This window comes from Meles meles, chromosome 8 (assembly GCF_922984935.1).
Source record: "Meles meles chromosome 8, mMelMel3.1 paternal haplotype, whole genome shotgun sequence".
In the NCBI taxonomy this organism is placed as follows: domain Eukaryota; kingdom Metazoa; phylum Chordata; class Mammalia; order Carnivora; family Mustelidae; genus Meles; species Meles meles.
This window is the reverse complement of record NC_060073.1, coordinates 114,541,892-114,568,883: the sequence shown is the minus strand read 5'-3', so window position 1 is coordinate 114,568,883 and position 26,992 is coordinate 114,541,892. Positions and strand designations below refer to the sequence as shown.

General features: G+C 48.7%; 1 protein-coding gene across 1 annotated transcript; it reads left to right on the top strand.

Moving 5' to 3' along the window:
• Positions 1-861: 861 nt before the first annotated feature.
• ACAT1 (acetyl-CoA acetyltransferase 1) lies at positions 862-26,992 on the top strand. Its single transcript, XM_046015680.1, has 12 exons — positions 862-1,002; positions 10,669-10,716; positions 12,350-12,467; positions 12,829-12,924; positions 13,151-13,251; positions 19,824-19,967; positions 20,385-20,535; positions 21,337-21,432; positions 22,705-22,818; positions 23,733-23,797; positions 24,865-25,022; positions 25,380-26,992. Exons 1-12 carry the CDS (start codon positions 931-933, stop codon positions 25,498-25,500), a joined length of 1,284 nt encoding a protein of 427 aa, XP_045871636.1. The 5' UTR covers positions 862-930; the 3' UTR covers positions 25,501-26,992.

Sequence of the window (26,992 nt, the reverse complement as noted above, 5' to 3'; positions counted from 1 at the left end):
TAAAAGAGAAATAAGTAAACTTACTTTAAAAATTCTTATTAATTGCTCAGTAAAGGTAGCTATTAACATGTATTCTATTCCTCCTCTTCCTGAGACAGAGTTGCAAACGTTATCTCATCATAAATTAAAAGCTCATTGGGGGGGCTCCTGGGCAGTTCCCACTGTTAAGTGTCTGCCTTGGGCTCAGGTCATGATCCCCGGGTCCCCCACTGAGTCCCTCCTGGGGCTCCCTGCTCAGCGGGGAGCCTGCTTCTCCGTGTGCCTCTGCCCCTTGCCCCTCGTGTGTGTGTGTGTGTGTGTGTGTGTGTGTGTGCGCGCGCGCGAGCACACACTCTCTCTCTCAAATAAATAACATCTTTTTTTTTTTTTTTTTTTAAGATCTTATTTATTTGACAGATAGAGATCACAAGTAGGGAGAGAGGCAGGCAGAGAGAGAGAGGAGGAAGCAGGCTCCCCGCCAAGCAAAGAGCCCGACGCGGGGCTCGATCCCAGGAGCCTGGGATCATGACCTTGAGCGAAAGGCAGAGGCTTAACCCACTGAACCACCCAGGCGCCCCAAATAAATAACATCTTTAAAAACAAGCAAAAAGCTAACTGGATTGCGCAGTAACATGTGAAGAAGCCGGGTGGGTCTGAGTGGGAGAAGGCAGCTCCGTGAGCGTTAAACGCCCGGGTGACCCCTGCACCACCGACACGACAAGGTCAGAAGGGGGAAAAGGGACTGGCGGCCTGTCAGGTGCCGGCCAGACCGCCGCGGCTCAGGCCAAGCGGGTCCGCAGAGGCCCCGCCCCGCCCCCTCCTGCCGGCCAATAGCCACGCACGCCGCCGCCGTCCGTGGCCGCTATTGGAGAGGGCGGGGCAGCGGCGCAGGGATTTGGCTGCGGGCGTTGGCGTCTCGACCTGCTGAGTTGGTCTAGACGCCCGGCGATCATGGCTGTGTTGGCGGCCCTTCTGCGCTGTAGCGCCCGGGGGCGCGGTCCACTGCTCCAGAAGCCGCTGCGGGTGAGGGGGGGCTTGGCCCCGGTCGCGGCGCGCCGGCACCCCTGGCTGGGAGGGTCCCCGCTCGCGGCGCTGGGAGTCCGGGGGGTAGGCCGCGGGCCCCGCGCGCGGAAGCCCATCTGAGCCGCGCACGCGCACACGCGCGCCGCTCCCCGGCACCTGTGCGTGCCCGGCGTTCTCGGGGCCTCCGCCGCGCCCCGCTGCTCACATGCGTGTGGGTGGCACGGGGCATGGACCTCGGCAGCCGGAAGGGCCCAGCGCGGGGCCTGCCTGGCCGGCAGTCCGGGCCGTCCGCCTTCTCCGGGATTTCGTTCACGTCGTGCTAGTGCCCGTGCAGAAGGGCATCGGCAGGCCTGCGGGCGTGAGGCCCGCGGAGGGAAGATGCCCCGCTCTGATGCGGCCCGACACTCGCGGGGGAGAATCAGAGCTCCTCCGCGCACGAGGAGCGGGGTGTACTCGGTGCTGCGCCCTGAGGGCGTCCCCCGGCGTGCTCCGCTCCCGCTTGCTGTGTTTAGGGAACGCGGGAGTCACGGCCCTGAAAGGGAGCCGGTCCTCCCGAGAGCCTCAAAACAAGGGAGCCTGCGTCTTAGATTTGCGAAACCTGGGAGTCGTGGAGGACTGAGGGCGTGGCCGGCGAGGCTGCCTTTGCCAGGTGGCTTCGGGTCGGACGCTTTGAAATCCACCCACGTGGTAAGAGAATCTGACCCAAGTCGGTGGAGACCGTTGGTGTTTTGGGATCAGTCATAGCCGAGGTCACGCAGGATTGAGGTGCCGGGGTGTTGGGGGGGGGGCATGGTTTCGGCCTGAAGTAACTTGAGCTGCGTGCTGGCAGGAGATGGGAGGTAGCGGCCGCAGACAGATCTGTGAGAGCATAAATGTAGAACTCGACGGGAGTGGCCAGGAGGACGTGGAAGAGTCACAGTGATCGGGGGGAAAGTCAGGAGGAGTGGGTTTCCACAAAGTGGGGTTCTTTTCTCTTTCCTTCCCCGTCTAAGGTAGCGCAGAGCGGAACTGGGACATATACCCGGATCAGTTCTCGTTATTTCATGCAATGGTTTGGGAAGTCAGGAAAGTGTAAGTAGGTTAACCTGGGTTTCAACCGGTGTTGACCAGGTGAATTAGGTGAACTAGGTCCTCCCAAAAAACCAAAAACGATTGCAGAACCCTCTTAATTTACAGTTTAATTAAGAACTTAGGCTCAAACTCATGTTGCTGATGGGAAGAGCTGTAGGTTTTAGCATATGATTTATGGTGCTCATTTTATTGAAATTTTGGAATCAGTATTGGTGATAATTTGAAATAAGTGTGGTTTACTGGAAACCTGTTGTAGCAGGATTTTCCATATTTAGTGTCAGTTTGTTGAATGGAACTTGACCTTCACCCATCACACTGGCTTTCACCTTTTCCTTCAGATACAAAGTCTCCCTTAGGGTCAGCAGAGTAATGGACTAATATATAGGAGCTTGTTGCCTTTCCAACTGTAACGACTTTTTTTTTTTTTTTTTTTTTAAGTATATCCCCTTTCTCTTTAAGCCTCTGGCGGTAGAGTTCTGTGCCCCTCATTTGAAGAATGCCAGTGCTTTTTTTGGGTGGGGTGTATTTCTTTTTTCATCCTCTTGATCTTTACTGCGTTTGATACGCCTTCAGACTTCTCTGTTTTGACCCCAAGTTATTGTTTGTTTTAATATTCAGACTTTAAAAAAATGTCTTGGGTTGTGCCAGTCCTCAGCCTGTTTGCTCCCAGTTCCTTTCCCTCCACCCCTGTCTGTATAGCTGTGGGGCTGACGCTCGCGGGTGTGCGCATCACAGTGTCTGTCAGAGGGCCCTCTGTGTGCTGATGCCTTCCCGGTGCTAATCTCTACTGCCTGCCTCCTGTTTTCAGCTTTTCTGTCACCTGTACATTTCTTCTCTGCAGTCTCTCATGGTTCGTCTCCCTCTCTGATTTCCCCCAATTCACTTTTCCTTTCCTTCTCCCAATGTCCTCCGTGTTATTCCTTATGCTCCACAAGTGAAACCATATGGTAATTGACTCTTTCTGCTTGACTTGTTTCACTCCGCCTTTCCTCTCACACAGGACAAAAAGAACAGAGTGTGGTGGCGAGTGCCAGCGATCTGAGGTGGTAGTGAACAGCCGAGGGGCGGACTCCAGAGACGACCTGGAGGTGGAACCTGTTGACCTGAATGACTGACTGGCTAAGAGGAGCTTAGTGAGAAGATGTTAGGTATAATTTGGGAGCCTTGGCCTGCCATTTAGGTGGATAGTAGTGGTTTTCAGAGGAACAGATGTGGCAGGAGAAAGAAAGTGATGAATTGTGTTTTGGATTGAATTTGGAGTTGCCGGTGTGATGACTAAGAGAACTGGAGGAAGTGGAGATTTGGGAGTCACCAGCTGCAGATGACAGTGGCGTCCATGGTCGTCGAGGGGCTCACCGAGAGCGGGTGTAGAGGGAGAAGTGGGCAGGGCTCAGCATGGGGCCTTTGGGAGACATGATGTTTCAGGACAGGCCGGGCAAGCAGAACCTGCCAAGGTGAGTGAAGAGAGGATAGCGTTATGGAAGAAAAGCAGGGGAATGTAGTGTCATCTGAAAGCCGAGGGAGGTGAGATTTTCAACAAGGAGGGTGCGATATGTCCTTGGGCTGCTGTGACAGAATCCCAGCGGTTGGGCAGCTTACAACGGAAAGCGTTCTGGCGGCCGGGAAATCTGAAATTACGGTGTTGGCAGGACCCCACTCCCTCTGAATCCTGTAGGGAAATCCCCCCCTTGCCTCATCCTTGTTTCTGGTAGTTTTCTGGCAATCTTTGGAGGCCCTTGGCTTATAGATCTGTCATTCCTACCCTCCATCGGCACATGGCCGTCTTCCCCCATCTTCTCTTCATCTTCTGTGCTTGTCTTTCTGTGTGGTTAAAATTTTCTCTCTCTTTTTTTTTTTAAAGATTTATCAGGGCACCTGGGTGGCTCAGTGGGTTAAAGCCTCTGCCTTTGGCTCGGGTCATGATCTCAGGGTCCTGGGATCGAGCCCTGCATCAGGCTCTCTGCTTGGCGGGGAGCTTGCCTCCCCCCCTCTCTCTGCCTGCCTCTCCTACTTGTGATCTCTGTCTGTCAAATAAAATCTTAAAAAAAAAAAAAAAAAGATCTATTTAAAAAAAAAGATTTTATTTATTTATTTGACAGAAGTCACAAGTAGGCAGAGAGGCAGAGGGGTGGGGGAAGAAACCTCCCCGCCGAGCAGAGAGCCCGATGTGGGACTCGATCCCAGGACCCTGAGATCATGACCTGAGCCGAAGGCAGAGGCTTTAGCCCACTGAGCCATCCACCTGCCCCCAGATTTTCTCTTTTTATGAGGCCATCAGTTATACTGGATTAGGGCCACCCTGATGACCTCATTTGACTTGATTACTTCTGTAGAGACCAAAATTTATAAATAAAATTACATCCTAAAGTACTGGGCATTAGGACTTCTCTTCTTTTTTGGCAGGGTTGGGAGGCATAATTCAACCCGTAGCAGACCACTTAGTGCTATAAAAATTTAATATAACAAAGGGGTTAGGGAGGATTTAAAGAAGGGAATTATATAAATGAAATACCTAAATGAGAATTGTTGATTGAAATTAGCAAAACTCTTTAATACTTGGAGAGCTTTATAAAGAACTTAAGAAATACAGATTTGATGGGGGGTATGGGTGGCTCAGTCAGTTAAGCGTCTGACTCTTGGTTTTCACTCAGGTCATGATCTCATGGGTTATGGGATGGAGCCCCATGTTGGCTTCTTGCTGGGTGTGGAGCCTGCTTGGGGTTCTCTGTCTGCCACTCCCCTCCATCCCCTGTGCTCTCTCTTTCCTAAAGAAAAAAAAAAAAAGAAAAAACAGATTTGAGGTATTACTGTTTTATGTAAGGGAATTTTGCTTTCCCTTTTTTTTTTTTTTTTTAAGATTATTTATTTATTTATTTGTCAAAGAGAGAGCGAGCACAGGCAGACAGAGAGGCAGGCAGAGGCAGAGGGAGAAGCAGGCTCCCTGCCGAGCAAGGAGCCCGATGTGGGACTCGATCCCAGGACGCCAGGATCACGACCCGAGCCAAAGGCAGCTTCTTAACCAACTGAGCCACCCAGGCGTCCCGAATTTTGCTTTCCTTACACAGACAATAGTAGGTATAAACACAAGGTATTTTAGGTACTAACTGCTAAGCTCTGTATACTAAGAAGTTGAAAAGGTCCAAAAATGACTTCATCAGTTTTTTCAAAATATTTTCATTGATTATGGCTCAATTTCTAACTCACTTGGCTCATGTTTACAGATATTTTGGCTTGTAGATGTTCTCTGTTAATTTGCCTGTCTTCTGTGGTTCTACCTGTTTCTGTAGTGGACTAAAGAAACGTTAGTGTTCCTGTTGACATACTTGATCAGGAAAGCATATCATAGGCAAATCATTAGTTCCTGAAAGATAGTGCAGTACTTTGGAAAGTACTGGCCTCAGCTTCCTAAGTTTTATTATTTTTTTTTTTAAGAAACTCCTATGTATAATGTACATTGTGTCTGTTACACATATAAATGTACATATCTCAATATAGATACATATACACGTATCTGTGAATAGAGTCAGACCGCTTAGATTTGAAATACCGGCTCTCCCCCTTCCTGGCTGTGTGACTCCCGCCAAGTTGCGGGACCTGACTGTGCCTTCGTTTCCTTACCTGTAAATGCGAGTGGCTGGTTGCACCTGACATAGTCCAGATTCCCAGATCCCTCGCCGCCGCCCGGGAGCTTGAACCTGGCCCCGTGGTCCTGCTCCACGTCCTCGCCCTCTCCTGTGCCAAGCGTGTTCATAGTTCAAGGCCTTGGTCCTCCACCTTCCCAGTGACAAGTGCTCCTTTCCTAGGTCTCCCCAGGGCTTCTCTGGATGACTCACGTCTCTGCCCCAGGGGCCTCCCCAGGAGCCCTTTTGTGACCCCTCCACATAGCAGGTAGCATAGGCCCTCACCCCCTCGCTCGGTAGCTCAGCATGTACTTCCTGCCTGCACTGTTGTTTCTCACACTTGCTGTAAGCTTCGGATTTTGCTCAAATATTTGTTTGGTGTCTACCGCGGTCATGGGGAGAGAGTAAATAACATCTGTTCTCAGAACTCACAGTGTAGTGTAGAGACAGGTCATCGAGGGGCCACAGAATTGTGTGTTCTGGAAAAAGTGAGCATGCCCTGGGTGTTGTGGAAGCAGAGGCCGCCAGGCCTACCCCGGCCTGGCTCAGGCAGGTAAGATTTCCAGGGCTGGGGGTGCGGCTGAGTGGCCCTGGGCTGCAGATGACACTCTTTCTGCTGGTTGTGTTCGTCCCATGCCTGTTACCGAGGACACACTGTCAGCGGGGGAGGCCGACTTCCATTGGGTGGCCGGGGAGGAGCACTGTGGGAAAGTGTCCTCAGCGCTGAGACATTGAGAGTGGATACCGGCTCGCATGGGGAGCAGGGGATGGGCTGTTAGTGGCGGCTCTGGGTGGTGGGGCAGGTTGAGGACAAAGCACAGTCTGGGCGGCTGGCACAGGGCAAGAGCGAAGCGAGCCTGGGAAGAACGGAGGGACTGTGTCCCTGCAGAATGACGGGCAGGGTTTGGATGTCATTCTGGGAGCGATGGAAAGCTGTGGAAGGATGAACCAGGGCAGCGATGAGATCTCGTTGATGTGTTTAAAACCGACTGGACCGCGGGCAGAAGTCCGGGGTGATGGGAGGTGAGTTGGGTGCCTGTGACTCCAGCGAGAGAGGCAATGGGACTCGGGGGCGGTGGTGGAGACAAAGCCCGGGGAGGAGGTGAGCTGTGTTTTGGACCCAGAGTTGGCAGTGTCCGTGATGGAGTACGTGGGTTCGAGGGCAGGACGAAGGGCGAGTGCAAGGACTGGGGTGCAGGCACTGGGTAAATGGTGGTGTGATGCTCTGAGGCGGGGACGCCCTGGGAAGAAGCTGGTTTCCTGGGGAAATGGGGTGTGCTGAGTGGGACGGTCTGTGGAAGGCGTCCCTGGGCCCTGGGACTGTGTGAGTCGGGAGGTCAGCGGAGAGGTGGAGGCTGGAGATGACCGTGGGCAGGTGCTCAGGGCGGAGATGCCGGTTCAGGAGCCGGGGAAACAGAGGGGGAGAGAGGTGGCAGGGACGGAGGGAACCTCCGGCCCAGCGAGCGCAGACACCCAGCATCTGCTTGGGCAGGGGTCAGCCGCGGGGAGGTGAGCCCTGTGTCACTGGGTGGGGAACTCCTATCCCTGGGGGCCGGGGAGTGAGGGGACAGCTCGGGGAGAACGTGTGTTCGGGTAGGAGGAAGCAGAGTCTGTGTGTGCTTCTGGAACAATCCGGGAGTACAGGGGTGAACGGAGTAGGGGGAGACGTGCAGATGTGGCCCCGCGGAAGGGCAGGTGGTGGGGCCGGCCGGACAGGCCAGGGCACCTTTGGCTGCCGGTGGCTGCTGTGCCCGGAGAAGTGGCTTCGGTGGCGAGGAGCCGTGTCCTGTTGCGGACTCGCTCAGGCCAGTGGGCGTCCGGGCCCAGAAGCCTCGCGGGGCACCCGAGGCCGTGGGGTAGGTGCTGCCGTTGTGGATGCCTGGACGGGGAGGTTGCCCACCGAGGAATCGTATTTTGTCCCTTGTCATGTGCCCGGCTCCTCTCCCTTCTTTCCCCGAGTATTTTGGTCCGTTCTGTTGCTTCTCTGCTGGCTCCTGGCTGTTCTTTGTGCAGTCATGGCCGTGGTTGGCGGTGGTGCCGGCTGGCTGCGGCCCCTGTGATAGGCTGATCCCGAGCCCGCGGTCATCCACCGTCCAGGTCCCCATCAAGGCCCTCCCCTTTCCCGTCCTGTCTGCTTGTCGGCATCGGGGGCACGATGGCAGGGGACTCGGAGGCCTGAGTGTCTCTTCGCTCCCCTTTGAGGAAGCCACATGGTCGGAGAGGCAGGGACTGGCATGTGTGCCACCAGTGGGGACTTGTAAAAAATCCGCTGCTTGGATACGGCCCACAAAGGATGATACATTCGATTTCCACCAAAAGTAGATCACTTTCCAAATACTGGGGAGTACAAGTGGGAACCTTTAATTCAAAGCTGGATCCCAGGTGACAGGCTGGAATCCTTCGGCAGCACCCCAGATTCGCTGACCTGTGAAGGGTGCCTTCCTGCCCGGCGGGCGGGCGCGGCTGTCGGCTGCCAAGGGGACATGTGTGCTGCCCCCTGGCATCCGTGTCCGTGGGCGACTCCCGGCGGGGAAAGCGTGCACCTGACTTAATGACGTCATGACGCAGCTTTCCGAGACACAGGCGGAGATGGCAGATACATTTCTTTCAAGGTCTGCACAAACACGTCATTTGGAAAGTGACAGCACGTTGGTGACATGTGTCGTGTTTACATTGGATGATGGGAGCAATGAATGTATACATTTCCGAAGCAGTTCAGTGGCACTGCGTATTTGGAGACCCTGCACGACACCCAGGAGCCTTCTCTGTGGAAGCTGGGGTGGCTTGTTCATCAGCCTCTCTGGTTTTTCACTGAGCTGTCTTTGGACAGTGGGCTGTGTACGGGTGATTTTTTAAAAAAAAATATTTTATTTATTTGACAGAGAGAGGTCACAAGTAGGCAGAGAGGCAGGCAGAGAGAGAGGAGGAAGCAGTCTCCCTGCGGAGCAGAGAGCCCGATGTGGGGCTCGATCCCAGGACCCTGAGATCATGACCTGAGCCGAAGGCAGAGGCTTAACCCACTGAACCACCCAGGCGCCCCTGTGTATGGGTGATTTTAACATTTCTCCTTTCATAAGATTGTCACGCTGCTGGAGTGTAGGGCCCGTTTCGTGGATTCCAGATTTCCGATGATGCCTCCTGTAATGTCCGTGATCTCAAGCGAGGAGCGGGGTGGTGAGAGGCGAGTCTGTCCTCTCGCTCATGAAGACTGAAAAGCTGTCTCTTCGTGAGAGGGACTGCACTGGGGTGCCTGGGTGGCTCAGTGGGATAAGTCTCTGCCTTCACCTCAGGCAGGTCATGATCTCAGGGTTCTGGGATGGAGCCCCACATCGGGCTCTCTGCTTAGCAGGGAGCCTGCTTCCCCCTCTCTCTGCCTGCCTCTCTGTCTCCTTGTAACCTGTCTCTCTGTCAAATAAATAAATAAAATCTTTAAAAAAAGAAGAGGGCCTGCACTGAATTTTGTAATGATTATGATTTTGAATAAAACCAGGATTAAATTAGGTTATTTCTTATAGAAAACTTGTTTATATGAACTTTCTACATAAAGCTGACTTACTCTGTCATCTTAATATTGGAAGAAGGATTTTCTTAGATTCTCTTCTATGACCCGGTAACACCCTCTATCTCGAAGCTGCCGATGTATCTGTTCTCATCCGAAAGCATTATGCATCAGTGTTGAGAGGATGCCTTGTGGTTTTAGTGGTTCTCTCTGCTTAGAGCCACTCTTGGTCACATCTCCTTTCTTTTGTGCTCTGTTATAAATTGAAAGCTTTAATTGGTTATTTGCTTTATCAGGCTAGCTTTTAGATGTTTGTAGGCTTGCTTATTGCTCTGAGATATGATTGGCCATTTACAGCTATCAACAAGATTAGGGTCTAAATATGTGTCATGTTTGAATATTTATTATGCTTTCTGACTCCAGAGGATAAAAAATTTATCCTTTGTTCTTTGCCCTGCACTGTCCAGTTTTAGATCAGTTGGGTCTCTGAACTGTGACTTGGATTTTCTCTGCTTGTTCTTGTTGGCATTTGTTACTAAAAGTGGTGTGGTAAGAATGGACATGTAGGGAGAAGATACTTACTCACTTCTTTCTTAAGAAATAAGTTATTTGGGGGCACCTGGGTGGCTCAGTGGGTTAAAGCCTCTGCCTTCGGCTCAGGTCATGATCCCAGGGTCCTGGAATTGAGCCCCACATCAGGCTCTCTGCTTCGTGGGGAGCCTGCTTCCCCCCTCTCTCTCTGCCTGCCTCCCTGCCTACTTGTGATCTCTGTCTGTCAAATAAATAAATAAAATCTTAAAAAAAAAAAGAACTTATTTGGCAAGATAGACCATATCTGTATGAGGTGTGTTTGCTTCAGATAAATCAGATCCATTTGTTAGAAGTGGATGAAGGAAATAATAGCAAGTTTAAGTTAAATAAATTTTTTTTTTGAAAAATGACATTTTCATGTGGTACTGAAATTAGTTTAGAAAAAAAATTAATTTAGAAGATTTAACTTAAAACTAAACCTTATACTTAAAGGCTTATAGATTTAAAATTTATAAAGGTATCAGAAGTTAAAACAATTGCAGGGCACCTGGGTGGCTCAGTGGGTTAAAGCCTCTGCCTTTGGCTTGGGTCATGGTCTCAGGGTCTTGGGATCCAGCCTTGCATTGGGCTCTCTGCTCAGCAGGGAGCCTGCTTATCCCTCTCTCTGCCTGCCTCTCTGCCTACTTGTGATCTCGGTCTGTCAAATAAAAAAACAACAACAAAAAGTCTTTAAAAAATATGTTAAAACAGTTGCAATGAACAGCTAATCGAAATAGTGTAAAGAAGTAAATTTGTTCTGATTATAAATGATACATGCTGTGTAGAACATGGAAATAAAAATATAAGGAAGCAGAAAGAACTCACCAGAACCCCACCACTGAGAAGTATAAAATGATGTAGATTAAAGTTTTTTACATTATAATTTTACAAATATTTATATTACAGGAAATAAGATACATGGAGCGAAGTTACGTTTCAAAACCCACTTTGAATGTAAGTATAAACTTAAATTATGCTTTAAAATTTCAAGAATTTAAAGGGAAATATAGTCAATAAAGAATGCATATTCTTATATTTGCATATATGTGGGGTCATCTTGGGCTGCTGTGGGGGCTGGGAATAGCTAAGTACTGAAATCCTGTGCTAGATGCCCAGGTCCTGGCCGAGAGATGGGTCTAGGGCCCTGCTCCGCAGCCGCTGCTTCCCTGTCTCCCATGGAACCACCTTCTCTCTGAAACCGTGCGGGGTTCCTTCTTACTCTCGGGGACCCTTGTATTGTGAGGGACACATGGAAGATCCTGGAAGAAAGGGACTGAACCAGGCTGGGGATTAGACCGGGAGGACCACCGTCTGATCATAGTGGTACTTTCCGAGGGGTCCCGTGTCTGACGGGTTCCTCAGGTGACAGAGCGATGGCTTTCTGTCCAGATCTCCGCAGCCTCTGACTGTCCCCAAGCTTGGTCAGAGACTGTGGAAGGCAAGTGTAAGGAGGGAATTGTTAAAATAGAGTTTGACAGTGTTTAAGATAACTTTTATCTACGTTTTCTTCAATTTCTTATTACCGTTCTTATTAATCATTTAGGAAGTTAAGCCCCACATCGCACGCAGGTCTGGATTCCGAGCCCAGAACAGCCTTCAGGAGGAAGCTGTTGGTTAGGGTTCTTGATTTTGCAATAAACACGGGCAAAGTGATCGTTTCTTAAATTTTCACTGAGGAGTAGCTGTGAAAGTTATTCTTCTGGTTTCCAGCCTCCTGTGGACAACTGGGAAGGATCTGTGCTTATTTTAGACTTGACTTGTCTCAGGTTTTCTGTTAGATCTGTAATCATAAAGCATCCTCAGTGAACTGATTAGTCTTACTGCTATTCAGATACTTAGATTATTTCAATCTTTATTGAGTAAGTAGTCATTCATAAAGCGTGTCTAGGGGTGCCTGGGTGGCTCAGTCACAAGTGTCTGCCTTCTGCTCCGGTCATGATCTCAGGGTCCTGGGATTGAGCCCCACATCAGGCTCCCTGATCAGCAGGAAACCTGCTTCTCCCTCTCCCTCTGTCCTTCTCCCTGCTTGTGTTCTATCTCCGATAAAATCTGGGGGAAAAAAAAAAAAGGAAGTCTGTGTTCTAGATAATAAAATGGTCACCCTCATCCATGGTTCCACTTGGCTGTGGTCTGCCTTGGTCTGGAAGGAGATGAGTCTCCTCCTGAATGCCTCAGAAGGTTAGTGGCCCAGTGCCCGTGTCACTCACTTCTGTCGTCTTGGCACGGAGGCATTTTATCCTCTCGCGTTGTCATCACAAGGAGGCGTATAATCCACAGAGACACTGAGGGACACAGTCACGGAGCTGTTATGCCCGTACCTGGTTACTGGTGCCGTATCTGTGTTTGCGGGGCTGCTCTGGCTCCCCTCTCACGGGGCCTCATGGGATGGTGGCTGGGCAGGCTGGAGCGGACACCGTCCAGGCCTCAGTTCTGTCTGCAGGTCCGGGCATCCCCTGGGCATCTTAGAACGGATCCCGCATGGGTCAGGTTGGGGGTCTCTTGTGTATTGAGTTGTGTTCATTTCATGAAAGATGGTTTGGATAAAATATTTAAATGTCATCATTTTTACCATCTCCTGTCTTGCCAGGAAGTGGTCATAGTGAGTGCTGCCAGAACCCCTATTGGATCCTTTCTGGGCAGCCTCGCCTCCCTGCCGGCCACCAGGCTTGGTTCCATTGCAATTCAGGGAGCCATCGAGAAGGCAGGTCAGTCACCACTGTGCTCTTTTGGGTGGTTTTTTCAAGTGAGCTCTGCTGCCCAAGGGGCTCGAACATGCTCTCCCGACGGAGCTGGCCAGGCGCCCCACTTGCTTTGCTTTTTGTGTAGAGGGGAGCGGTGCTTCAACGGGGCAAACACTTATTTTGCACTTGCTGTATACATAACACTTAGAAGTACTCCATGCCCTCCTTTCTAAATTCCCTTGTAAGGAAATCCTTGTACTACATGTAGGATGAAACTCAGCCGAGAAGAGGAAGAAACCGTCCTGCTGTAGACTATGGTGAAACTGATTAGGTAACCACTAAATTGACTAAAATATGGAAATGCGTTTTGTTTTTGTAAAAACAGGGATTCCAAAAGAAGAAGTGAAGGAGGTGTACATGGGAAACGTTCTGCAAGGGGGTGAAGGACAAGCGCCAACAAGGCAGGCAGCCCTGGGTGCAGGTACTGGGAGTCGTGTCTGCTTTGATGGGTCGTCAGCTGTTCCGGAGCGCCGAGTGGAGGCTGGGTCATTGTTAAATGCATCATATAATCCGGTTAAAATCGGCAGGAGGGATGCCTTGGGGGGGTTAGAGGTTCACGTGCCCTGTTGTGTTAATTTAAGTTCTGCAGGTGTGTGGGAAGGGTATCTGCGCTTTTCACAAGGACGATCTGTTTGTGTTGGTTTCAGGCTTACCGATTTCCACTCCATGCACCACTGTGAACAAAGTGTGTGCCTCGGGCATGAAAGCCATCATGATGGCCTCGCAGAATCTCATGTGTGGACACCAGGTAAGAAGCGCCTTCGTTTGCATTTTATAACCAAATAACAGGCGGTGTTCCGAGACACTGGAAACCGCAGCACATTTGTGCTTTAGAAGTGGGACTCCTCCTCCGAGGCTCGTGAGGGTCTGGATCGGCCTGGTCCATCCGAAGGGCGTGCAGGTGGTAGCTCGAGGGTCTGGGGTCCGAATGAGCTTTCAGTGAAGAGGTTTGGGTCGTCAGGTGACCCTTTACTTGGTCTTTTTCTGAGATTCTGGGGGACTCAACATGAAAGATTTTATTTGCCGGAGTAGGAAGGGTTTGCATCGTGGAGGAGAAGAAGGTGCCGGCCCGGGGATCCAGTCACTGGCAGAGCCCAGAACCGAGGCCCGATCAGTAGTCACAGTGTCCCTGCTCACTTGTCACACCGCGCTCTCCGCTGGCGTCGCTGGCTGCTTGTCTTCACCTGAGGTCCAGCGGGAGTGGCGGCTCAGCACCTGTGCTGCGGCGTGAGGAGCCCAGGCCCCGGTCGGTGGAACCGAGCTGGGCCTTCGAGCCCTTCCTTCAGCGTGGGAAGAGGATGAGGTTGAGACTGGCCGGCAAGGTTGCATGGTTGAGACGGGGCAGCAGGGGTCTTCGTCGCCTCAGTGCCTTCTGGCCTCTTGGGGTCTCGGGTGTGACCCAGGAGGGCCTCCGAGGGTGCGTGCGGACGACGGCTCACCCAAGGGTGTGCGGCTGACTTACCCTCCCTGGCTGTGTTTCCAGTTACAGGGCAGAGAGGGAGAGGGGCTGGGGCGCCCCCTCGCGGCCGGGTCTGCCGCGTCACTGTAAACCATTTCCCGGAAATGAAGCGCGTAAAGCGAGGAGGTCTTTGTTCTCTGCCACTGTCTTGTGTGTTCTGCCACTCGGAGCAGAGAGACTCTGGGCAAGTTGCTTAAACTCTGTACCCCACGGAATGCCTGCGAGATCTTTCTCTGGGAGCACGTGCTCGTGTTCTCCTGACCTCAGTAACGAAAGCGTATTTTCTGGGCCCTTGTGGACTGGACATCCAGGTTGTCTCCCTTTCGTCACTGTTTCTTAGACGATGGCGCCACGCGTGCCTGTACGCGTGTGTCTTGGTCACTGCATCTCGGCCCTTGAACAGCAGCTCTGAGGGGGTTCCGTGTAGAGGTGAGAACAGAGGTGAGAGTCTGGAGCCAGACAGGCGTGACCCCCTCCTCCCGCCCCACGAGCTGAGCGCCGGCTCAGGGACACTCACCGGACGCCGGTGGACAGAATGTTAACAGTCTCGTCACGTACAAATTGGTCCCTAGGAAGAATTACTAAGGGGAGAATTTGAGTCAGAAGATTTCCAGAGGATATTTTCAAATGCTTTCCGTGAAAGTGGTACCAGTTGCACACTTTGCAAACGTTGGCAACTCCTTTGTGCAGAGAGTGACGCCAGCACGGGGTGTTCCTAGGCCTTGGTTACAGCAGCGAGTGGAAGTCGGAGGAGATTGTTTCCATGCTGGGAACTGTTTGAGAAGGAAAGTTTTGTCTCGGTGGATTTACGGTGATTCTCTAGCAAATGCTGTTTGTGCTACCTGGAGACGCTTCCGGCTGGTATTTCTGCGTGTGTACAGTTACCTGACTTACAGGAATACTAGGAATGAATATTTTTAACTATCAAAGTATTTTGAAATATTTTGGAAAGTGGCCATTTTTTGTTTTGTGTTGAAGAATAATTGATACTTTATTTTCTGTCACTTACTGTTGCCATCACCCTCTGGGAATATTCAGTATTTTAGAGTAACTGAGTAGCACTTACATGAGAAGTAACTGAGAATCTCTTGATTTCAAAACCGGCAAAATATTTAGCTTTCTTTGGTCTGGAACTTGTGGTTGTCTTTATTCCTGGTTAAAGGCTGTGAGAAAATAACTTGGCTGTCATGCTTCCATTGATGTTTTATATTAAACTATTTTAGAACAGCCCTTATATGCAAACAAGCTTCTTCTGTTGGTTTGTACTAACCGGTTAGTGGATGAATACTCACTGATAGATGTGACAAGGTCTCTGGCCCTGAAAGGAGCCGTGTTCGGTGAAGACGGACCTGGGAGTGCAGCTATCCAGGGCAGGGCCGTGGCGCTAATCACCGCCTACCCAGGAACCGGGGAACGAACAGAAGGAACGAACAGAAGGACGGGCAGCTCGTGCCAGACGGGCCGGTGTCCTGATCGGGGTGTTTCCCGCATTGGTGGCGGGGCAGGGTGCGCAGGGGGCTGTGAGCGAGCACGAGGTCTGTGAAGGCCTCGCGGCAGGTGCGGGTGAGCGGACAGAAAGGGGGAGAGAGGCCTTCCGGGAGAAGGGCCAAGGAGCCTTTCATTCTAGCCCAAGTGACCTGGGCGCAAGTCCACGCCGCCGGGGTGGAGGTAGCGAGGCATGGCACGTGGTCACATGGAGAGTTACCACAGCCATCTGGGAAGAGCCGATCAGGAGAGAAGTAGGATTATTTCTGTGAATAGCTGTCATCTTTTAGAGCAGTGTTGAGTGTGGCAAAGGATCCTGGGAGTCTTAGGATACCTGATTCTTTTTTTTTTTATTTTTCCTGATTTTTTTTTTAATGTTATGTTAGCCACCATACAGTACATTAGTTCTTGATGCAGGGTCCCAGGATTCATTGTTTGCATATAACCCCCAGTGCTCCATGCAGTCCGTGCCCTCCTCAATACCCATCACCAGGTTCACCCAAACCCTCAGTTTGTTTCTCCGAGTCCACAGTCTCTCATGGTTCAGCTCCCCCTCCGATTTCCCTCCCTTCATTTTCCCCCTCCTTCTCCTAATGTCCTCCATGCCATTCCTTATGTTCCATAAGTAAGTGAAACCATATAATTGACTTTCTCTGATTTCACTCAGTATAAGTCCCTCCAGTCCCATACAGGTTGATGCAAAAGTTGGGTATTTATCCTTTCTGATGGCTGAGTAATAACTCCATTGTATATATGGACCACACCATCTTTATCCATTCATCTGTTGAAGGACATCTCGGCCCTTTCCACAGTGTGGCTGTTGTGGACACTGCTGATCTGAACACTGGGGTACCCGTGGCCCTTCTTTTCACTACATCTGTATCTTTGGGGTAAATACCCAGTAGTGCAATTGCAGGGTCGTAGGGTAGCTCTCTCTCCTTTTTTTTTTTTTTTTTATTTATTTGACAGACAGAGATCACAAGTAGACAGAGAGGCAGGCAGAGAGGAAGGGAAGCAGGCTCCCTGCTGAGCAGAGAGCCTGATGCGGGGCTCGATCCCAGGACCCTGAGATCATGACCTGAGCCGAAGGCAGAGGCTTTAACCTACTGAGCCACCCAGGTGCCCCAAGGGTAGCTCTCTTTTTAATTTTTGGAGGAACTCCCACACTTTTCCAAAGTGGCTGCACAGACTTGCATTCCCAACAACGGTGTAAGAGGGTTCCCCTTTCTCCACATCCTCTCCGACACATGCTGTACTGTCTTGTTGATTTTGGCCATTCTGACTGGTGTGAGGTGGTGTCTCAATGTGGTTTTGATTTGAATCTCCATGATGGCTAGTGATGATGAGCATTTTTTCATGTGTCTGTTAGTCATTTGTATGCCTTCTTTGGAGAAGTGTCTGTTCATGTCTTCCCATTTTTTGACATGATTATCTGTTTTTTGAGTATTGAGTTTGAGGAGTTCTTTATAGATCCTGGATATCAGCCCTTTATCTATAGTGTCATTTGCAAATATCTTCTCCCATTCCATGAGTTGTCTCCTTGTTTTGTTGACTGTTTCCTTTGCTGTGCAGAAGCTTTTGATCTTGACGAAGTCCAAAATTTCATTTTTGCTTTTGTTTCCTTTGCCTTTGGAGACCTGTCTTGAAAGACGCTGCTGTGGCCGATGTTGAAGAGGTTACTGCCTATGTTCTCCTCTAGGATTCTGATGGATTCCCGTCTTACATTGAGGTCTTTCATCCATTTAGAGTTTATGGTCCAGTTTCATTCTTCTACACATAGCTGTCCAATTCTCCCAGCACCATTTATTGAAGAGACTGTCTTTTTCCATTGGATATTTTTTCCTGCTTTGTTGAAGATGAATTGACCATAGAGTTGAAGGTCCATATCTGGGCTCTCTATTCTGTTCCACTGGTCTGTGTGTCTGTTTTTTTTTTTTTTTTTTTTAAAGATTTTATTTGTTTGACAGACAGAGATCACAAGTAAGCAGAGAGGCAGGCAGAGAGAGAGGAGGAAGCAGGCTCCCTGGAGAGCAGAGAGCCCGATGCGGGACTCGATCCCAGGACTCTGGGATCATGACCTGAGCCGAAGGCAGAGGCTTTAACCACTGAGCCACCCAGGCGCCCTGTGTGTCTGTTTTTATGCCAGTACCATGCTGTCGTGGTGATCACAGCTTTGTAGTAAATAAAGCTTGAAATCAGGCAACGTGATGCTCCCAGCTTTTTTCTTTTTAGACATTTCCTTGGTGATTCAGGGTTTTTTCTGGTTCCGTACAAATTTTAGGACTGTTCCAGCACTTTGAAAAATGCTGATAGTAGGGCGCCTGGGTGGATTAGTGGGTTAAAGCCTCTGTCTTCACCTCAGGTCGCGATCCCAGGGTCCTGGGATCGAGCCCCACATCGGGCTCTCTGCTGGGCAGGGAGCCTGCTTCCTCCTCTCTCTCTCTGCCTGCCTCTCTGCCTACTTGTGATCTCTGTCATATAAAATAAAAGAAAATCTTAAAAATACTATCAGCATTTTTTTTTTTTTTAATCAGGATGGCATTGAAAGTACAGATTGCTCTAGGCAGCACAGACGTTTTACCAATGTTTTCTTCCAATCCGTGAGCATGGAATTGTCTTCCATCTTTTTGTGTCTTCTTCAGTTTCCTTCATGAGTGTTCTGTAGTTCCTCGAGTACAGATCCTTTACCTCTTTGGTTAGGTTTATTCCCAGGTGTCTTACGGTTTTTGGTGCTATTGTAAATGGAATCAACGCTCTAATTTCTCTTTCTACAGTTTCACTGTTGGTGTATAAAAAACCAACTGATTTCTGTGCATTGATTCTGTCGTCTGCCACATTACTGAATTGCAGTATGAGCTCTATTACTTTGGGATGGAATTTTGGGTTTTCTGCATAAAGTATCATCGGTACATGTTCCTGACTGTACTTTCAACTGAATGACTCTGCTGCAGTCGGCCAAAGACAAGCAGGACTGTGAACAGGTTATTAAGGAGGTGAAAACCCTGGGGGTGGGCACTGGGGGTTTCCCCACATCCTTCCACTGTCTCCTTGGCCCCTACAGTCGTCAGACGTCCTGTGTGGACCAGCAGCTTTTGCCCAAGCAGCTGGACATTTGCTCAAGCAGTGTAAACATTGCCTCACTTGTAAGGCAGGTGCTTGGGAAGTATTGAGCCATATTTTTCATACAGACAAACTGAAAACAGCAAAGTGAAGCGGCCTAGGGCCGGTTGCCTTCAGAAAACCCTCGAACCACTGCCTGCTGAGCTTTACCTTGCCCTTTCTGCTACGCTGGAAGCCAGGGACCACTGTTTGCCAAGTTCTGGCCGTTTCATGTACAGGCAGTTTATTTTAGCTTCTCCTTCGCTGTAAGCAACTTTACCCCAAAACCAGGAGTAGTAACACCTTGTCTTTTCAGGTGGTATCAAATCTCCAGATCGGGGGATGGTTGAAGGGAAGAGAGGCAGAAGGAAGCCACTTCTCAAAAACTGGAATGAGGGACAGGACTACCAGTAAAGCACACATTTACTACCAGCCCTGGCATGACACATTCAGCGCGGTCGCTTACACCTCCACTAACTGTAGAATCCGGTGCTTATGCCAGTCTCTAACGGCCACGTGGGAAATGCTAACGCTGGCATATGCTCGAGCCAACTTACCTTTCCAGGGCTTTCTTTGACTCGGTCTTCAGCTAATCTACACCCTGGCCAAACTGGGTGTCTTATTTCTGGGGCACAGCTCCTATTTCTCCTGCTGAGGTCTTTCCTTGGGTTGCCGTCTCCACTTGTCTGACATCTCAGATCTCCGGGCCCATCAGAGCACCACTCTTGGATTTCCTCCTAAACAGTAACTCACTGTTTCACATCATTTTACCACCACCGCTGGAAACTCTTTTGGCACAGTATCCTAATACTCTGTAACTCTCCAGTCCCTCCCCATGCATGCAGCACGCCAGCTGGTCAGCAACTTACAGGGGTGAGCACATGCCGCATCTTGTAGAGGAGAGGCACAGGGGAGTCGTACTACCATGCGTCGGCCATGATTTTGTCGGTTGTGTGCTCTCTTGCACAGTCCTTATGATTCTTGTGATTCTAGTGAAGCCCTTTCTCCAGTACCCAGGCTCTCCTGTCCATTATAGGGTATGCAACGGGCATGTCCTCAAACTGCTTATGGGGAAGAGTTGCTTTATTAGGATACCGAGTTCTTAAATATCCTGACATTTTAGACCATTTCTTTTCATCTGGCTCCGAGAGGGTGCCTCCGCGCCCGCTGTGTAGCAGCCCAGCCAGGCCCACGGAAGCATGTCGGTGGTGGCTGTGTGGTGTGCGTCCGCGGCTGTAGGTACTGTTGGAGTTGACGTTGTTTTCGCTGCTGAGCAGGATGTGATGGTGGCCGGCGGGATGGAGAGCATGTCCAACGTTCCCTACGTCATGAGCAGAGGAGCCACGCCGTACGGTGGGGTCAAGCTGGAAGATTTGATTGTGAAAGATGGGCTGACGGACGTCTACAATAAGATCCATATGGTAATGCTTGGTTTTTTGGAGAAATCCCAGCTAGTACACAGGACTGCTTGATGTTTAAAGATATGCCGATTCAGAAACTGAAGGGCAGGCTCCATCAATGTTGATTTTAGCTGTTCATTTCAGAAACACATTTCTTAGCTCCCCGTATCAGTTTGACTCGGGTGTTGAATCCGCTGGCCCACACTGGAATAGGGAGTGTTCTGACTTCTGAGTATAGATTCTGTAGCTATTTAATTTACCTTTGGGAAGTATTTTTATTTAAAGATGAGACGTGAGTGAAAAATGACCGAGTACAGAAAGAGTGTATTTTAAAAAACTATGTTTAATGGCTAACCACCGTTTTATCTTATGCAAGTTAATAGATATTTTATAAGTTATGCAAAGCGAATTTTTTTTTAAGAATTCATCTTTTATCAGGGGAACTGTGCTGAGAACACCGCGAAGAAGATGAACATTGCACGAGAGGAACAGGACATGTATGCGATTAACTCCTACAGCAGGAGTAAAGCAGCGTGGGAAGCAGGAAAATTTGGAAATGAAGTTATCCCTGTCACAGTTACAGTAAAAGGTAGAGGGGTGATGTTCCAACATCGGTTTTCTATAGCTTGCTAAAAAATTGTTTTAGATTAGTACATTTTTATCTTTGTTCACCTGAGGACAGAGATACTTTTGCTTATGGTTAACAGAGGGAAATGCCCTCAGGTTACAATGTAATTCCACCCAGTTTCATATCTGCCTCCAGCTCAGCTACAAATACCACTAAGAATAAGGTTCCCAATTTGAGAAATATATTTATTAGAAATTTTCTAGTATCAGTGACAGACGGTTTATTAGCCTTTGAGGTGAGGAGGCAGGTTCGGTGGGGGGGGTGGGGGGGGGGGGGGCACCTCCCAGGACTGAAGGCCGCACGGCAGCAGCTCTGGCAGCTGCGTCTTTTTGTCCGTCTCCATCTCTGAGTCCCATCTGGAGGCTGTCCATCACCGGGCAGGCAGGTCTCCCCATCCACTCCAGCAGGGACTCAGCATGAAGACTCATTAAACTGGTTTAGGTTCCATTTCCACGGAGAAATGACGAGGTCAGGATGGTGGAATCACTAAGCTTGTCCAGCCCTGGAGTCAGGAACGTGACTGGGACCTGTGATCTAAAAAGGGCGAGAGAAGAGAATGGGATGTGGCCATCAAGGATTTAAAATGTTAAACTACTTAATAAACTCTTCGAGTCCCTAACAGAGAGGGTAGGTGGTGGATTCTTGAGTAGGGTTGACTTGGGGTGGTGCAAGGTGTGCAGGCGCGGGGTGGGAGGGACATGTGCTGTGTCTTACGGAGGGGCCGCGTTGTTGTCCTGACTGCTGTTGAGACTTGCACTGCAGGTAAACCAGATGTCCTGGTGAAAGAAGATGAAGAATATAAACGGGTTGACTTGAGCAAAGTCCCAAAGCTGAAGACAGTTTTCCAGAAAGAAAATGGTTAGTATGAAGAAATGCACCATGGCAAAAAGTGGAGTTAATATACCACCTCTACTCTTGGAACTGCCTATGGATTTTAGTTAAGTAATTCTAGAAATCATTTAGATGTGAGCCTGACATATTGAAAATGCTAAATAACGTGAAATTAATAAATTTATCTAAAAAATATTAAACATTTTGTTAATACCTTCAATATAGAAATCCTAGGGAAGACTATAGAATGAGTATAGAATTCAGTTTTTCGTATTTAATTCATTTTGAAAGTTTATTCTGTAATGAAATGTGTTTATGTGTTCAGTCCCTGTACGATTGAGGCTGAAGTTGGCAGCGGCGTCGTTCGTGGTTTCTTCCTCGGGCCTGACTTGTAGTCGGTCCTCAGTAAGGAACTGTCGAAATCTACCAGCAACAGGATTCAAGTGTCTCAATTAATGCTTTTGAAATCTGAGGTGTGGTCCATTCTGCCTTTAAAATGGGCAGATCTATTGGTGATTAGATGCTAACGTTACTTTTTCTGCCTTTCCTGATTTGAATTTTTTAATACCAACTACAGGGATGGATCAGTCTTTTTAAAAGCACCATGTAAAATTTATATTGCAAAAGTATATTTGTATAGTTTTAGCTGCAATCTACTAGAGGGTCTCGGTCACAATTTTTATAAAAGCTTACCTGATATAGTTTACATAGTGTAAAATTGAAAACATCCAGTTCAGTTATTTTAGTATTCTTGACATTTCAAGTGTTGTAGAGAAGGATGTGGTTTTTAAAAACTATTTTTTAAATTTTATTTATTTATTTGACAGATCACAAGTAGGCAGAGAGGCAGGCAAAGAGAGAGGGGGAAACAGGCTCCCTGCTGAGTAGAGAGCCCGATGCGGGGCTCGATCCCAGGACCCTGGGATCATGACCTGAGCCGAAGGCAGAGGTTTGACCCACTGAGCCACCCAGGCGCCCCAAGAAGTACGTGTTTTGACACAGTATCTGCTCTAATGTGGATAAGCAAAGTTAGACTCTGTGAAGAAAAATCAACGAGTTGGTCCTTACCTTGGCAGCCTTGTAAGCCAGCACTTACCTCCTGCTGTCCTGCAGGTGTTGCTGAGCGAGCTGTGAACAAAGTAGTAGAAAACCAGCCAGAAACAGCCAGGTGTGGGTCTCCACGCATACTGGTCATTTCTACGCACCCCGAGCCCCCGGGGTGCCTGCAGGGGTTCAGTTAGTTGAGCCAAACGAACGTGGTGTGAAGTGTCGTGGCCTCACGCTCACCGCTGCTTTCAGGCACAGTCACAGCCGCCAACGCGAGCACGCTCAACGACGGCGCGGCTGCCCTGCTGCTCATGACTGCGGACGCGGCGCGGAGGCTCAACGTCAGGCCGCTGGCCAGAGTAGCAGGTAGCACATGTTTTCTTCCTGACCCCCTGGAAGCTTCCTGAAGCGGAGTTTCCGTGTTGAGGTCAGCTCCTTCTCTCTGCGGGGGGTTCGGTGTGCAAGTCACTCGTATTTTGAGTGAGAATCTCCTTCAATATTTATTATCATTCTGTAGAAGAGCAAGCATCAGAGGTCTTCCTAGCCTGTCTGCTGAGCGGGGGTAGAAGGTACATGCTCCTGGCACGCAGGGGAGCGGTAACCACCTCGAATAAAAAGACTATGAAGTTAGAAGTCGAGCCGTTTTGGCATTTATCCATGTGGCTGCCACACCCTCCATCTCCTTAAACATTTTTAGCTGTAAAATCCACCTTGTGAGCAAGTTTAACAAATACCATTTTGTTACCTTGTTTTTTTAGAAGATTTTATCTGTTAGAGAAAGGGGAGGAGCAGCGGGACAGGGACCAGCAGACTCCCTGCTGAGCACGGAACCCAGGCGGTCCCACTACCTTCGGATGGTGACCTGAGCCAAAACCAAGTCAGGTGCCTTATGAACCCCCTCATTTTTAGTTGGGAGCGCAGTTTCCTAACCTTAGCACTTGTGATATTCTGCAACCAGTAATTCCTTTTCCGGAGGCTGCGCTGCTCACTGGAGGACACGTGGTCGCCTCTGCCTCCCGGATGCCGCAGGAAGGGGCCTTCTACCCACTGCAGCATGTACAGCATGTCTAGCTAATGCCAGTGTCCCTGGAGGCCAATCCCCCAGCCCCCTGCTCGGAAAATCAGCAGCCCAGATGATGGATCTCATTTTATAAAGCCGAGAATCTTAGAACAGGAACAACTACATGTATGATTGGGGTTAGGAAGCTTGCGGTTCTGCACATGATACGTGACAGATGTCACTTGTAAAAAAGATTTTAATGATTTTTTTTTTTTTAAAGCATTTGCCGATGCTGCTGTCGAACCCATCGATTTTCCAGTTGCGCCTGCGTATGCTGTACCGAAGGTGAGAACCCAGTGCGGGGCAGTCATTACTGCATCGTGCCGGCTTCTAAGCCTATATACTCTAAGCGGTCACTGTCTCTAAGGGGTCACAGGAAGAGACGGTGCTGAAGGAGCCCGGAAGATTCCAGCAAATACTCCCTTTTGGAAGGAGAGGCCTCACCCGGGGAGGGGACTTCTGACAGCACCACCGTGAGCGGAAATCAGTGAGGCATACGGGAAGAGAGGATCAGAGACGACGGGGTGGCAGAGCTCAGAGAGGCAGAGAATAACAGTGCCCAGGACAGTGGGGGCAGAGTTCCCAGTTACTTTTATTATTGCTCACAATTTTTAAATAAAAGGACAACAGGATACCTGGGTGGCTCAGTGGGTTAAACCTCTGCCTTCAGCTCAGGTCATGGTCTCAGGGTCCTGGGATCGAGCCCCACATCGGGCTCTCCGCTCAGCGGGGAGCCTGCTTCCTCCTCTCTCTGCCTGCTTGTGATCTCTGTCAAATAAATAAATAAAATCTTAAAAAAAAAAAAAGACAATAGCAGAATTTTAGAACAGCTTCCTGCATAGCTGACTAGTCAGAATTAAAGACTTGAGATAATTTGCAGTGAGGATACAACAGCTAAGAATGTCTGCGCTCATATAACCCCACAGCAGGTTTTATACAGGAGAAACTAGGAAATGCAGAGAAAAGCGTACTAACAGCAGAAACTAACGGACCTCTCTCATTTGACAGATAAAGAATCTACAACTGATCAAAGTAGTAAAGTAGATTTTAAGATTATCAAGTTAGAACCCCCAAATAGAGAATACATGTTCTTTTCAGGTAGCCATAGACTGTTCAAGAAAATCTAGTTCTTCCTATTGCTGCAAATAATAAATAATGCGAACAGAATTCTTTGCTCACAGTGCAGGGAGACATTAAAATCCGAAATGAAAAGGCTCTTCCTCCTGAACACCAAGAAACTCCGTATTTAAATATCTCTTGCATCACGGGGAACTAGAAACCCAGATTGCAGAATTCCAAGAAAACAATGAAAATAAGTTTTGACTGTAAATCTATCGTTAAAATAATTTTAGGTTCTTAAAGATGCAGGCCTGAAGAAAGAGGATATTACGATGTGGGAAGTGAATGAAGCCTTCAGTTTGGTTGTGCTGGCAAACATTAAAATGCTGGACCTCGATCCGCACAAAGTGAACATCGACGGAGGAGCGGTTTCTCTGGGACATCCCATCGGGTAGGTGAAAGACGAGTCTGTCTAGGCTAATGGCTTCATAATGGCCTTGTAGCTTTGTCTGAATCTTAACCACTTCATGCTAAATCCTGTTACTCCTGGTCAAACTGGTTTCCTTCCCATCTGTCCTTCGAAGGGTAAACACCATCTCTGATAGCATCTGCTGCCTGAGAACGAATAGTGTCTTAAGATTAAAATCTATGCTTGGGCTTTAAAAAAGCTGTAATAGTTCTTGAAACATGTCTCCCACTTTAAGAAAAGGAGTTAAGTTCTCTAACAGGCTTTTCAAGTGAACTTGGCACTGTTTTGATCAGGCATTCTGTGATTTATGAAAGTACACAAATGCTTTCTTCTGCCTAGGATGTCTGGAGCCAGGATTGTCGTTCATATGGTTCATGCCCTGAAGCAAGGAGAGTATGGTCTTGCCAGTATCTGCAATGGAGGAGGAGGGGCGTCTGCCCTGCTGATCCAGAAGCTGTAGGCAGCTCGTGTCTAAAACAACCCTACAGAAAGGTCTGCTGAAATCAGTATGACTCACTACCTGGGGTCGGGTTCTATCCTCCCATCTGTTTCATTTTCTGTTTTTTTCCTAACATTTTTATAATACGTAACAAGATCAGTCCTCAAACCTTTTGAAATTATAAATAAATGTTTTCTTCTGCTTTAAGTCTTTTGTAATCTTTAGTTCAAAATAGTTGTTAGAAAGCTGTACTGTGATACCCGTGTGCACTTATTAGTAACTTAGAAGTAGATGTTTCCGTTTTACAGAACAAATCATTTCCATTCTGAGGCTGGTCAGAGTTCAGTGAACGTCACGTACAGCTGACTGAGGTTTATCAGATTCCTGAAGGTGAGAACAGTATTGCTGGAAACAGAATAGATCCATGTGCTCAGGTCTGGGGGGACAATTTCTCACAATATTAGCATGCAGGATTTGGGGGGGGAAATGCTGGGGTTTGGCCTCCGGATTACTACAGCAGCAAAGTGCACCCACCTCCGCAGTGGTTCCAGGAAGGGAAGCTCCTTTCCCAGGTGATACGCACAGTGATGGGAGAGCAAAGGGGCAGAAAGGGTCATGTATACACAATCTCTTGGCAGATAATTCTTGGGAGTCCGTACCTGAGAAGGAACAAAAAGACAATGTAAGGACAAAAATACTCAGATTCAGAGGGATAACTTAAAAAAAATTACAGTAATCACAGCTAATACTTGTGGCTGATTATGTACTAAGTCCTTTGATCCTCACAAGAACTCAAGAAAGTGGGTACGGTCATTTCCTCTTGTGTGCACAAAAGGACACTGAGGCACGGACTAGGGCAACTGTGAGGTCTGGGGGCCTGTGAGGTCAGGAGCAGAGCTGGTCCAGTCCAATCAGTCCCGTTGCAGCTGTGCTCTGTAAGCCTGAGCCCACCCTGACTCTGACAGGAGGGGGTAAGACAAAGGAAGGAAAGAAAACCCAAGACCTAGTGGAATACTTCAGAGGAGACAAGCACAATTAACACTGCATCGCACTGTCAGTGACATGGGAAAGCTGACAGTTCTGGGAAAGGAAGAGAAAAACAGACAACTAATGAGTAAATGGTATTTGAAAACACAAATTGGCACATCCAAGGATTAATTATAATAGTAAGACTCTGGAGACCTTATCTCATTAGCAAAATTAATTAACAGAATCCTAGTAAGATTCCAGAACATCTAGGTGGAAAAATGGGTAGCCTCAGTCCTTTTTTTAAATACTAGAAGACAAATGACCAACATCTGTGTATTTTTAATAGAACTAGGAATCTTCAGGCATGCAAGAGCTTATAAATACGCTCTAGTATTTCCTCCAAAAATGACAGAATTTATTACCAGCACATGGAAAGAATCAAAATTGAGAATTCAAGAATGTAAAATTTTTTTAATTTTCTTAATTTTTAAATTTAAAAGGACTGGCTAGGGAGGAGGGGAATGTAGTAAAATTAGGGTTAAAA